The sequence below is a fragment of the Micromesistius poutassou genome, assembly GCF_964030765.1.
Source record: "Micromesistius poutassou genome assembly, chromosome: 6".
In the NCBI taxonomy this organism is placed as follows: Eukaryota; Metazoa; Chordata; class Actinopteri; order Gadiformes; family Gadidae; genus Micromesistius; species Micromesistius poutassou.
The window spans coordinates 17193636-17207629 of record NC_140276.1 but is presented as its reverse complement, the minus strand read 5'-3'; the positions used below and the strand labels follow the sequence as shown (position 1 = coordinate 17207629).

The 13994-nt window shown below is 52.1% G+C and overlaps 1 protein-coding gene across 2 annotated transcripts; it reads right to left on the bottom strand.

Moving 5' to 3' along the window:
- Positions 1-801: 801 nt before the first annotated feature.
- Positions 802-13572, bottom strand: ankrd13d (ankyrin repeat domain 13 family, member D). Of its 2 annotated transcripts, none has more exons than XM_084469433.1 (16): positions 12810-13572; positions 12574-12730; positions 12362-12486; positions 12076-12121; positions 11168-11311; positions 9977-10166; positions 9528-9594; positions 9115-9196; positions 8892-8953; positions 8232-8362; positions 7484-7641; positions 7157-7267; positions 6516-6688; positions 5905-5984; positions 2529-2858; positions 802-1274 (listed from the first exon to the last, which is right to left on the bottom strand). In XM_084469433.1, the coding sequence occupies exons 1-16, from the start codon at positions 12891-12893 to the stop codon at positions 1211-1213; spliced, it is 2004 nt and encodes a 667-aa protein (XP_084325559.1). In that variant the 5' UTR covers positions 12894-13572; the 3' UTR covers positions 802-1210. The 2 variants fall into 2 exon arrangements, with proteins under 2 accessions (XP_084325559.1, XP_084325560.1); XM_084469434.1 differs by having other exon boundaries at positions 12574-12709.
- Between the last annotated feature and the right edge of the window lie 422 nt (positions 13573-13994).

Below are 13994 nucleotides of genomic sequence, written 5' to 3'. Positions count from 1 at the left end.
TAATAGCATAGCATAAGAAACATGACGGCTTTGGATGGTAACGCTCAACTAAACAGAACCTTCCCGGAGTTTAGAAAAAACAAAAACGGCTGGACAACCATAAAGAACCCTTGTAAATGCAGCTCTTCTTTTTTTGTTCTTCGTTTAATACTTTTTGGTCGTATCTATCCGATGTTTGGAAGTATATATTTAACTAAAAGGTGTGTTAAGATATAGATAACCAGACCACAGGACATGAGTTCGTTTGGTTTCATAGTTTTGCTAACTACAAATGTAGGAAACACTCGGAAAAGTGACCCCACTTCTGCTGCTTCTGTCTGCATAATAAACGCTTGAATTACGACGAGAAGTACAAAACTGAACTCAAGCCCACTGAAATGTGAGCCACAGCCTTAATGTATGTTTTTGTGTGCATTTGTCCAAAAAAATGTAATGAAGAAACAAAGGAATATTTAGCAGGATCATTAGAAACGGCAAACTCAGGATCACTTGTTGTTTTTTTAGGAAAATTAACATTAACACTAAATGGACAGGCCTCTAAGCATCTACGGAAATATTAAGTACTTTGTACCAACTATAACTAACTAACTATAAGGCCTTGATAACTAACAGCAGGGCTATTAGGTGTTTTAAGCATCCAACAAAAAATATCACAATTAATTACATTCCTGTCAATTTAATGTTTAATAGATCAATAAAGAAATGATGACCTATTTAAGAACCATTTTATGTTGAAACCAATATAAAGACAGAAGAATTAGGCATAATTATTTAATTTTCTTTCACACAGAAAGCAGCAAACATAAATATGTATTTTATATTATATTCTTAAATCAGTTATTACATCATAACGTTGTTTTCATTTTGTATCATTACCATTGATAGTTCATATATAATAGGTTTAAGGTTTAAGGGATTGTTTACCACTCAATAAGGACAGCAGGATTGTTGTGCAAAATATGAAAAAAATGACAAGAAATCCAAAGTCAATCTTTCCGTCCCTTATCCTCACTGTAGTGCTTTCTACTCCTCTGACTGGATACCCGTCATCACGGCTCCTTCCGGACACAAACACTAACTACTAGCAGCCTTTATGCAAGATCAATCATGGAATGAATCATCATATATTAATTAACATATATTAACGTATCCCAATAAAAATACTAAAACAGGACATCCTCCAAAAGCCTCGGGGCTCTGTGAGCGCTGCTCACTGCTCAGTGAGCGACAGCTGGAGGATCCGCTCCAACTCGTCCTCCTCCTCCTGGAACCGCCTGGGGAGAGAGACAGGAGGTCAGGAGAGAGAGACAGGAGGTCAGGAGAGAGAGACAGGAGGTTAGGAGAGAGAGACAGACCGTCAGGAGAGAGAGACAGACCGTCAGGAGAGAGAGACAGGCCGTCAGGAGAGAGAGAGAGAGACAGGCCATCAGGAGAGAGAGACAGGAGGTCAGGAGAGAGAGACAGACCGTCAGGAGAGAGAGACAGGAGGTTAGGAGAGAGAGACAGGCCGTCAGGAGAGAGAGACAGGCCATCAGGAGAGAGAGAGAGAGACAGGAGGTCAGGAGAGAGAGACAGACCGTCAGGAGAGAGAGACAGGCCGTCAGGAGAGAGAGACAGGAGGTTAGGAGAGAGAGAGAGGAGGTTAGGAGAGAGAGACAGGAGGTTAGGAGAGAGAGACAGGAGGTGAGGAGAGAGAGACAGGCCGTCAGGAGAGAGAGAGAGAGAGATAGGCCGTTAGGAGAGAGAGACAGGCCGTCAGGAGAGAGAGAGAGACAGGCCGTCAGGAGAGAGAGACAGGCCGTCAGGAGAGAGAGAGAGACAGGCCGTCAGGAGAGAGAGAGAGACAGGCCGTTAGGAGAGAGAGAGAGACAGGCCGTTAGGAGAGAGAGAGAGACAGGCCGTCAGGAGAGAGACAGGAGGTTAGGAGAGAGAGACAGGCCGTCAGGAGAGAGAGACAGGCCGTCAGGAGAGAGAGACAGGCCATTAGGAGAGAGAGACAGGCCGTCAGGAGAGAGAGACAGGCCGTCAGGAGAGAGAGACAGGAGGTTAGGAGAGAGAGAGAGGAGGTTAGGAGAGAGAGACAGGAGGTTAGGAGAGAGAGACAGGCCATCAGGAGAGAGAGACAGGCCATCAGGAGAGAGAGACAGGCCATCAGGAGAGAGAGACAGGCCGTCAGGAGAGAGAGACAGGCCGTCAGGAGAGAGAGACAGGAGGTTAGGAGAGAGAGACAGGCCATCAGGAGAGAGAGACAGGCCATCAGGAGAGAGAGACAGGCCATCAGGAGAGAGAGACAGGCCGTCAGGAGAGAGAGACAGGCCGTCAGGAGAGAGAGACAGGAGGTTAGGAGAGAGAGAGAGGAGGTTAGGAGAGAGAGACAGGAGGTTAGGAGAGAGAGACAGGCCATCAGGAGAGAGAGACAGGCCATCAGGAGAGAGAGACAGGCCGTCAGGAGAGAGAGAGGAGGTTAGGAGAGAGAGACAGGCCGTCAGGAGAGAGAGAGGAGGTTAGGAGAGAGAGACAGGACTCACCTGTCGATCTCCACCTGCTCGCGGCTGGACAGCTCCATGGCGATCCTCAGCTGCTCCTCGAAGCTGGACAGGGGGAGGCCGGCGGGGGGCTGCCGGGGCGCGCCCAGGCAGGGCGCGGCCAGACAGGGCGCGGCCAGGCAGGGCGCGGCCAGCGTGCTGTAGGAGGGCGGGGACGCGGCGGCCAGGTCGGCCGGCGAGGTGGAGGACGACGACAGGCTGGGGTCGTCTGCTGCCCCGCCCGGCTCCGCCCCGCCCAGCTCCGCCCCGCCCGGCTCCGCCCCGCCCGGCTCCGCCCCCGGCAGCGCGATGGACAGGGACTCCTGGATCGCCCTGTGGGGGAGAGAGAGAGAGAGAGAGAGAGAGAGAGAGAGAGAGAGAGAGAGAGAGAGAGAGAGAGAGAGAGACAATTGCTTTGCCAATAATAAACAAACAATTTAATGAAGTAAAAAATAAGACAATGCAGTAAGTATGAATGTATGAATATGTAGGCCAAAATGAGGTCTCTTCCAGTAAATCAAAAAGGACATTTTTACTTTGTTTCATTACATGCATCTTATACCAATAATACTTGTAATGGCGTAGTTTTGAGATTCATGCATTTGAACCAACATATCGGTTCACACTGTACACACAAACGGTTAAAAGGGTCAACCGGTTATGATTTAATGCCCTTGTGTGATGTTTATTAGGTATTACAAATGGCTTATCCTCTGGCCAGGAGGCCAGCGCAGCGCAGTGGTATTATATTCATAAGCAGCTTCCTATCGGACTGGTTACAGAAGAGAAACAACTCCATTAGTATAATACCAGAGGCAACAGCACTTACGAAGTCACAAACGGTTTGTTCCAATAGAGAATTGACTGCGGTAGTAAGCGGCGGCTTCAGGGCTAATGAGCTCATAGTGGCCTCGTTAGAGGCCTCGTTAGAGTCCATGAGCAGCGGTTGATCCTGCCTCTAACAAGGCGAGGACAACCTAGGGAATATCGCACTAGTTATCTCAGCTCCAGCAGTCTGCTCCTGCCCTGAGCGCATGAAATGTAAAGGAGCGCAGTGTAAGAGTTGGTTCAGTAGTGATGCATCAGTCTGTGACTGGCCGATGTTAAAGAGTTGGTTCAGTAGTGATGCATCAGTCTGTGATTGGCTGATGTTAAAGAGTTGGTTCAGTAGTGATGCATCAGTCTGTGACTGGCCGATGTTAAAGAGTTGGTTCAGTAGTGATGCATCAGTCTGTGATTGGCTGATGTTAAAGAGTTGGTTCAGTAGTGATGCATCAGTCTGTGACTGGCCGATGTTAAAGAGTTGGTTCAGTAGTGATGCATCAGTCTGTGATTGGCCGATGTTAAAGAGTTGGTTCAGTAGTGATGCATCAGTCTGTGATTGGCTGATGTTACCGTGGTTTCACACCAGAAGCGGATCTCCGTGCGTTCAGGCAGACGACATCAACTCTTGGTCGTGCAAACTTCAAAACACTCTCAGGAGTGGAGGAGGCGGAGCTTATCTCTTGTGAACGCCTCCTCCTCAATGGCCGAGTTAACCCCACCACGAGTGTTTACTTGTTGAAGAACCAGAGACGTCGGAGAACCCAACGCAGTCGCAAGATTCATAATATTATCCGGAGGCGCACACAGCTTTTGGCCGTGATAAGTAAGGGATAATCACCGAGAGGCAGGGCAGTAAACAGTTTGATACGCCCGGCTCGTGGACGGTAACCTTCCACGAGCCGGGCGTATCAAACTGTTTATTGCCCTGCCTTGAGGTGATTATCCCGTTTATTCTACTTCTTGCTTGCCAACATAATAAAACAATTCAAATACTTTAATAATTATGCTTTTTCTTATTCGTATTGCATGCTTATTAAATGTATACTCTGTTTGACTTCATCTCCCTCAAAAAGTAGTCCCCTTTAGAACTACGGTGAATAACGTTAGCAAATTTTTCATAGGTGGAATCCGGAATAATCATGAATATTAGGGTTACGGTTATGGTTATGGTTAGGATGAGGGTTATGGTTACGGTTATGGTTAGGATGAGGGTTATGGTTAGGATGAGGGTTATGGTTAGGGTGAGGGTTATGGTTAGGGTGAGGGTTACGGTTACGGTTATGGTTAGGGTGAGGGTTACGGTTATGGTTAGGTTTAGGGTTAGGAGTCAGCGTGTGAGTTTGCCTGTCCAATCCTAGCGCTTGAGGCGGAACTTTTCCCAGATTCCGCCTACGAAAAACACAGTCGCGACCGGGGAACGTAGGACCCGGGGAACATAGGTACGCTCCCCGTTAGCTCAGCTGTAGCTTATTAGTTTCTATAGCAACCACACAAGGCTGCATCTGATCACTAGTTTAATAACGTAGTTGCTACATTGTATCTCGCTTGCGAAACATGTATCGACTGACCCTCCGATAGATTTCCGACACATTTTAGAAACTTTTTTAAACAAGGTTTATTTTTACAACGGACCTCATGTTTGACTTTTCTGTGATAGAAAGAAAATACAAGCGGCGTATTGATCTACTATTTGATGACGCTGTGCTCAGTCAGCGGGCAACCTGCCGGGTTAATGCCCTCCTCCCAGCCAATCAGAATCAAGCATTCTTAAACGAAGTAGAATAATATATTATATTATATGATATATTAGATCATATTATATAATATTAGATTATTTAGATATAGAACTCCGGGAGTCTGCAAACGGCAACAGTCCCTTCCTCCTCCGTCACACTGACCCTCAGTGAACGCTGGCAGGCATCAAGCGCAATCCGCCGAAAGGTTCAAATATTTAAGAGCGGGAGATTTAAGTGTTGGCGGGAGTAGAATCACGCTCACTCCACTGTTTGTTCCATTGATCAGTTAGCGCCGCGGGTTCTTCCGGCGGATGACTGGCCTCTAAACGTGTCTTTGCGTTGACTTCGTATGGATTCGGCCTTTAGACGCTCGACGGAACCAAAAGAACAGAATAAAATATTACTAATGCCGATTGAATAGTACTACTCTAATTACAGCTTGATAAAAAAACAATCTAATGGCATATGTAGAACTATCTTATAACAGCACACTGATGTTATAAGATAGTTAGACAGATTAAGTGGATATTTATAATGGCCTCCAGTTAAACTTTATACACTCATCCCAAGTCAGCCATCGACGTATTAAATGTGAGTAACCTGGAGAGTTGAGAACTGCGACTCAAAAGGCATCAGGTCTAAAGCAAAGTCTTGTGCAACTTCACATCAACCTTGTTTGTGTGCAGGTGAATATAAACACTGCGGTAGCAGCACGACGTAAACCACCGTCCACCGCCTCAGAGGAACCTCTCTCTCCTCTCAACAACGGGCAGTCAGTCACTATTGCATTCTGGGTAATGGAGTCTGACCAATCGTACCTCTCCAGCTGACAGTCGTCCTCATAGAGGGGGGAGGGGGGCACCGGGCGGGTGTTGGTCAAGGCCTCCCAGATGGTGACCTGGAGAACACACACACACACACACACACACACACACACACACACACACACACACACACACACACACACACACACACACACACACACACACACACACACACACACACACACACACACACACACACACGTTACATTTAGTAGGCAGGACAGTTCAGGAGGGGAGAGCTGAACACATGAACACACACACTGCAGTTACACACATCAACACACACTGCAGTTACACACATCAACACACACACTACAGAAGGTCAACGCCCAGGCTTCACTACGTTTATCATAACGAGACATCAGCCTCACACCTGGGGTCATTATGGGTCAGGGGTCAGACCTGGGGTCATTAGGGGGTCTGGGGGGTCTTGGGGGGGTCTGGGGGGTCTGGGGGGTCTTGGGGGGGTCTGGGGGGTCTGGGGGGGGTCTGGGGGGTCGGGGGGGGGGTCAGACCTGGTCGCTCTCGGTGCCGGCGTCCAGGAGGCTCTGCTGGATGGGGGGTCAGGGGGGGGTCTGGGGGGTCGGGGTCAGGGGGGGGCAGACCTGGTCGCTCTCGGTGCCGGCGTCCAGGAGGCTCTGCTGGATGGCGAACTGCAGCAGGTTGTCGTCGTCGTCGCGCATCGGCTCACTGCGGCCGGGGCCCAGCGTGGCGTAGTCCGCAGGGGGCTCGAACACACAGGGGTCCACCACACAGCTGGCCCCCCCGCCGGCCTCCCCTGGACCGCACACCACCACCACCATTATCATTATCATTATTATCATCATCATCACCACACCACCACCATCATTATCATCACCAGCATCATTATTGTTATCATTATCATCATCACCACCACCACCATCATTATCATTATCATCATCATTTTCATCACCACCACCAACACCATCATTATCATCACCAGCATCATTATCATCAACACCACCACCACCATCATCATCACCACCACCACCACCATCATCACGAGTGAGTGAGTGAGTGAGTGAGTGAGTGAGTGAGTGAGTGAGATAGTGAGTGAGTGAGAGAGTCAGTGACTGAGTGAGTGAGAGAGTCAGTGAGAGAGTAAGAGAGTGAGTGAGAGAGTCAGTGAGTGAGTGAGAGAGTCAGTGAGAGAGTGAGAGAGTGAGTGAGAGAGTGAGAGAGTGAGTGAGTGAGTCAGTGAGTGAGTGAGAGAGTGAGTGCTCACCGGCCTCCCCCTCCTGGGCGGGCGTCACTGTGATGTTGCTGACCGGCTCGTCGCAGCCACAGAGGTTACTGAAGGTCACCCGGGCGTTAAGGACATGGAACAGAGGGATCTCTGAGGACACACACACACACACACACAGGGTCAGGACACACACACACACAGGGTCAGGACACACACACACACACACAGAGGGTCAGGACACACACACAGAGGGTCAGGACACACACACACACACACACACACACACACACACACACACACACACACACACACACACACACACACACACACACACACACACACACACACACACACACACACACACACCGATCTTGACGGGGAAGCCGGGCGGCAGCCTGAGGGTGATGAAGTCCCTCAGTTTGGCGAAGTGTGCGTTGGAGATGGCCATGAGGTCGATGATGGGCGTCACCTGCTCGCCCAGCGACAGGGGGTGGGCCTCGCTCAGCCACAGGGTGGCCTTGAACCTGGGGGCGGGGTTACACCACAGGGGGCGGGGTTAGACCACAGGGGGTGGGGTTAGACCACAGGGGGCGGGGTTAGACCACAGGGGGCGGGGTTAATACTACAGGGGGCGGGGTTATACCACAGGGGGCGGGGTTATACCACAGGGGGCGGGGTTATACACCACAGAGGGGGGTTGGTTGAAGCAGGGGATCCCAAACTCGACTTGGGTTTGGGATCCCCTTCTTCAACCCATTTGTGTTGCCATGGCGGCAGACAGACAGACAGGGTACCTCTGGCCTGCGTTGCCATGGGGACAGACAGACAGGGTACCTCTGGTCTGCGTTGCCATGGGGACAGACAGACAGGGTACCTCTGTCCTGCGTTGCCATGGGGACAGACAGACAGGGTACCTCTGGTCTGCTTTGCCATGGGGACAGACAGACAGGGTACCTCTGGTCTGCGTTGCCATGGGGACAGACAGACAGGGTACCTCTGGCCTGCGTTGCCATGGGGACAGACAGACAGGGTACCTCTGGTCTGCGTTGCCATGGGGACAGACAGACAGGGTACCTCTGTCCTGCGTTGCCATGGGGACAGACAGACAGGGTACCTCTGGACTTTGGAGGTGAGCTCCACCGGACGGCCGATGTCGCGGCCGTTCAGCGCGAACTCAGAGTCGAAGTACTCCTCCGCTGAGATGGACGTGGGGTTGTGAGGGCTGGCACACTGCGACACGTTACCCTGGAGACACACACACACACACACACACACACACACACACACTAGGGTGTCCAAAGTGATCCATGTTTTACATCTTGCAGTACGTATGTATTCACTCGCCTCGCACAAACACAGTGTGTCTCCAGGCTGTGTGTTGTGTTGTGTGTGTAGCGTGGTGTGTGTGTGTTGTGTAGCGTGGTGTGTGTGTTGTGTAGTGTGGTGTGTGTGTTGTGTAGCGTGGTGTGTGTGTGTTGTGTAGCGTGGTGTGTGTGCTGTGTAGCGTGGTGTGTGTGCTGTGTAGCGTGGTGTGTGTTGTGTAGCGTGGTGGGTGTTGTGTAGTGTGTGTGTTGTGTAGCGTGGTGTGTGTGTTGTGTAGCGTGGTGTGTGTGTTGTGTAGCGTGGTGTGGGTGTTGTGTAGCGTTGTGTAGCGTGGTGTGTGTGTTGTGTAGGGTAGTGTGTGTTGTGTAGCGTGGTGTGTGTTGTGTTGTGTAGCATGGTGTGTGTTGTTTTTAGTGTGGTGTGTGTTGTGTAGCGTGGTGTGGGTTCTTACTCCGTTGTGCGCCGTGTGCTGCTCAGCGATCCCCAAGAACGACTGCAGGGGGGTCTTAGAGCCTGGGAGCAAAGAACAACACAACAACAACTGAGTGTGTGTGTGTGTGTGTGTGTGTGTGTGTGTGTGTGTGTGTGTGTGTGTGTGTGTGTGTGTGTGTGTGTGTGTGTGTGTGTGTGTGTGTGTATTGTGTGTGCGTGTGTGCGTGTGTGTGTGTGTGTACCTCTGCTCCTGCTCTTGTCCTGGTCTGAGAGGTGCTCGGTCCGTGAGCGCGTCACCAGCTCCACGTTGGTCGCACTGTACACCTGCAGGGGGGCGGGGACCATGGCAACAGGGAGGGGAGGGGCGTGGCCGGGGACCATGGCAACAGGGAGGGGAGGGGTTAACATTATGAGGGGGGGAAAGGGTGGAGCGTCAACCTCAGCTCAGAGCTGGGGGCCCCAGCGTGGAGCTGGGGGCCTCAGCGTGGAGCTGGGGGCCTCAGCGTGGAGCTGGGGGCCCCAACGTGGAGCTGGGGCCCCCAGCGTGGAGCCGGGGGCCTCAGCGTGGAGCTGGGGGCCTCAGCTCAGAGCTGGGGGCCTCAGCTCAGAGCTGGGGGCCCCAGCGTGGCCCCTCTGGGGCCCAGAGGGTGCTCACCTTGGCCTCGTAGCCGCTGACCACCTCACTCTTCTCCGAGCGCCAGCCCCAGATCCCCGACTTGTTCCTGGAGGACAGAAGGACGTCAGGACCCGCCCCCAGGAACCACCAGAAGGATGTCAGGACCCGCCCCCAGGAACCACCAGCGAACCCATCAATACATCATGGGTTCTATCATATAGATCATATATATATAATATAGAACCCATCAATACATCATGGGTTCTATAATGTATATGGAGGTGAGACTAAAAAAGTACCAGGTACCTGGTACCTGGTACCTGGTACCTCATGTTGTGATCATTATCATCATTATCATCATTATCATTATCATTATCATCTGTCTGAGAGATAAGGCGGGCCGAGTGGAGGCGAGTGGGGCTGGTCCTGTGGCGGACCATAAGAGAACCAGGGCGGACACTGAGTGACCGTGAGGTCTGGGCCCTGACCTCTCGAAGGCCACGTTGCGGGTGTTGAGGTGCGTGGAGACGATGGGCGCCGTCAGCCGCTGCGCCGTGTTCTCCTGCGACGGCTGCATGGCGGCCAGCAGGGAGGGGGCGTCGCGCGGGGACAGCACCAGCGGCTCCGTGTACACCACCTGCTTCTCGTGGTCCACCTCCATCACCACCGCGCCCTCGTCTGAGGACGCAGCGGGCGGAGCGTTAGAGTACTGAGAGCATTATCATCAGAGCACCGACTGAGCATTATCATCAGAGTACAGACTGAGAGCATTATCATCAGAGCACCGACTGAGCATTATCATCAGAGTACAGACTGAGAGCATTATCATCAGAGCACCGACTGAGAGCATTATCATCAGAGCACCGACTGAGCATTATCATCAGAGCACCGACTGAGAGCATTATCATCAGAGTACAGACTGAGAGCATTATCATCAGAGCACCGACTGAGAGCATTATCATCAGAGCACCGACTGAGAGCATTATCAGAGCACCGACTGAGAGCATTATCATCAGAGTACGACTGTCTGAGCCTTATCATCAGAGTACAGACTGTCTGAGCCTTATCATCAGAGTACAGACTGTCTGAGCCTTATCATCAGAGTACCGACTGTCTGAGAGCATTATCATCAGAGTACTGACTGAGAGCATTATCATCAGAGTACCGACTGAGAGCATTATCATCAGAGTACCGACTGAGAGCATTATCATCAGAGTACCGACTGTCTGAGAGCATTATCATCAGAGTGCCGACTGTCTGAGAGCCTTACTGGCACATCTTGAGGTTTAGTGGGCTTTGGTATTGATGGATAATTGCATTGGGAATATATTTCCCTAAGTTAGTAAAGTATAGCAGGAATAGTGCATTGGAAATATGTTGTATGCCTCAACACACGCCTCAATATTACAAAATGATCTAGATACTGTGACTTTGGAATCCCGTCTTATTGGCAGTGAAATAAAAAAACAAATAAATAAACCCTCAGTCTGAACATCTGGCCGTTGTTCTCCTCAGATCGGCCACTAGGTGGGAGTAGAGAGGCGGACCACTGAGAGCTCTCGTTAAATACACTTCACTGTTAAATTAAGAACAACGGTTGAATAACCAAGAGCTGTTCAAATGAAGTGAGGACGAGCTCCACTGGCAGTAGAACCTTCTCCTTCAGAGAGGAGTCCTACCTCCGCCCTTGAAGATGTAGGAGCGGCGGCCCTTGAGCCAGGTCATGTGCTCGAAGCCCAGCAGGGTGGTGTCCACGCGCAGACACGACCCGCTCTTCCACACACGGTACACATCACTGGGACACACCTTAGAGACCAGCGGAACTGAGGGGGAGACGGGGAGAGAGACGGGGGGAGAGGGAGAGACGGGGGAGAGAGAGAGACAGGGGAGAGAGAGAGACGGGGGAGAGAAAGAGACGGGGGAGACGGGAGAGGGGAGAGAGACGGGGGGAGAGAGAGAGGAGGCAGACAGGGTGGAGAGGAGGGAGACAGGGTGGAGAGGAGGGAGACAGGGTGGAGAGAAGAGGGAAACAGGGAGGAGGCGATCAGGAGTGATGAAGAGGAAGGTATGGATGAAGAGAGGGCAGTAGATATGGGATTGGGGAGGGGAAGAAGTACAGTTGAAACAAGCAAGGGTTGAAGTTACCAATTAATTTGTATTGACAGGAGGATGTATGTAAGAGATGTATTCCCCTCGCTGCCAGACCAAGATCATCGTAGAGTGAGTTTGGTCTGGGGAAGCTGCTGTCATTTTCTTCAGCACCAGAGGCGTGATCAACAGGCGGAGTTAAATTGACTCTGTACGCAATTGGCTGCTTGCCGTCGCTTCCCTGTCGTCATTGTGTTAAACCAGCCAATAGCGCGCCAGGGGGAAAAGCCAGCTTGGTGATTGGCTCCAGCAAAAGCGTATCGGAAGCAGAAAGAGATGTATTGCTCCTCTCCGGACCCTTCTGCAGGGCCGACTCACATGGCCGGCAGAACGGGCGGGGCCACCCGGTCTCGTATTCCCCCACCAGGTGTTTAATCCAACAGTGTCCCAGAGTCTGATATCGTACAACCAGAGGAGGCAGAGTGGAGGAAGGACTCACCCCAACTGGTGAACTCCCACTTCATCTCCACATAGAAGTCCCGGGCCTGAAGACGATTACAAAATAGAAGAAAAAAGAAAGTCTTCACAGCACATTGTTGTTTTTCATTATTTATCAGTCTGGTTATTAGTCTATAAACATCATTTATACACATGCTCTCAAGATATGCACTTATTTTATAAAAATGTCCAAAATATGACAAACCAGAGTCGTACCTGAGTCGTACCGGTCTGAGTCGTACCGGTCTGAGTCGTACCGGTCTGAGTCGTACCGGCCTGAGTCGTACCTGTCTCAGTTTGCTGAGCAGCTCCGGGATGCCGGCCAGCCGCTCCGTGGCGCGTTTGAAGTCTCTGTACTGGAGCACCAGCTGGACCAGCTCCGGGTCGCCCGTGCTGACCGCCTCCTGCAGAACTGAACCGTTCAGCAGAGAAAGAGGAGGGTTGTAACACGGGACCTGGCCGTGGTACGAGATAGACGGCAGGAACCGGCAGTACTCACTGGTCCAGCTCTGCGCGTTGCAGTGAGTGGGGTCGGCCGTGTATCTGAGCAGGACGCGGGCCGACTCCAGGTGGCCCAGACACACCGCCAGCTCCAGCGGGGTGCGCCCCCGCGGGTCCAGGCGCTCCACGTCCTTCTGCAGAGCACAGAACCGACCCTGAGCCATCACTCAGTGCCGTCCACTTTGACCAGAGAGTCACACTGCAACATGTGACGCTAATGTCATGCAAATGTACCTCGTTCTTCTGAAGCTCTCGGTCCAGCTCCAGATACTGGTTGTTCCAGACCAGGAGATGGAGGGGGAACGCCTCCTGGGCCATCGCGGCGCCCGCTGGGTCCTCACAGAGATGTCGAAGGAACCACGTCCCGAAACAGAGGAGCTGGAGGTTAGGAGGAGCAGCCCTGGAGCTTAGGAGGAGCAGCCCTGGAGGTTAGGAGGAGCAGCCCTGGAGCTTAGGAGGAGCAGCCCGTCCTATCGGGCTGAACTGGTGGGTTAGCCTCCTGATATCACCGCAGCGGTGGTTAGCAGCTAGTCGAGGGTTTCTTATCTGTCAAACACGGCTTCAGATAAGGTGACGTTAATGCGTTAGAAACACTGCGACTCTTCACAACATAACAGCTCGTTGATGTCTGACAGCTAGCTGGGGGCTAACGACGGCACCGAGCCGATAGCATCGATCCGCTCTCCGCACCGGGGATCCGCTCCTCCACCTCCCGCTACCGCCGACACTGCGCCCGGTCAGAGCGATCTATTGGGCAGGACATAGTTGGCCTTTATTTAAAAAACAGACATAAGCCTCGTTTCTACCCCAGACAGTCTCCTCGTTGACAGTCATCTTCGGTTTATTTCATATTGTTGAGCTCTCAACACAGAAGGTTGGGCCTGATGGTGGTATCACATCCAGGTCACTGGAGTGGGGAGCATCCGATGTTGTTGATGACAGCTGCGGCAGAGGAGGACCCGGAACCCTCCGATTGGTCCACAGCGGTTCTCCCAGACCTCGGTCTGCTCCACAACACAGCGCACATACCCTCCTGCGAGCCAGGAAGTAGTTGGGAGGCGAGTTATAGCGATCCGAGCATTCATTATTTATTTCCCCATAATGTGCGCGGCTGTTTCCAGGTTAGGAGAGCAGGCAGGGTGGGGTAGAGGCTCCATAAAGCAGGCAGGGTGGGGTAGAGGCTCCATAGAGCAGGCAGGGTGGCAGGGTGGGGTAGAGGCTCCATAGAGCAGGCAGGGTGGGGTAGAGGCTCCATAGAGCAGGCAGGTGGGGTAGAGGCTCCAGGGTGGGGTAGAGGCTCCATAGAGCAGGCAGGGTGGGGTAGAGGCTCCATAGAGCAGGCAGGTGGGGTAGAGGCTCCATAGAGCAGGCAGGGTGGGGTAGAGGCTCCATAGAGCAGGCAGGTGGGGTAGAGGCTCC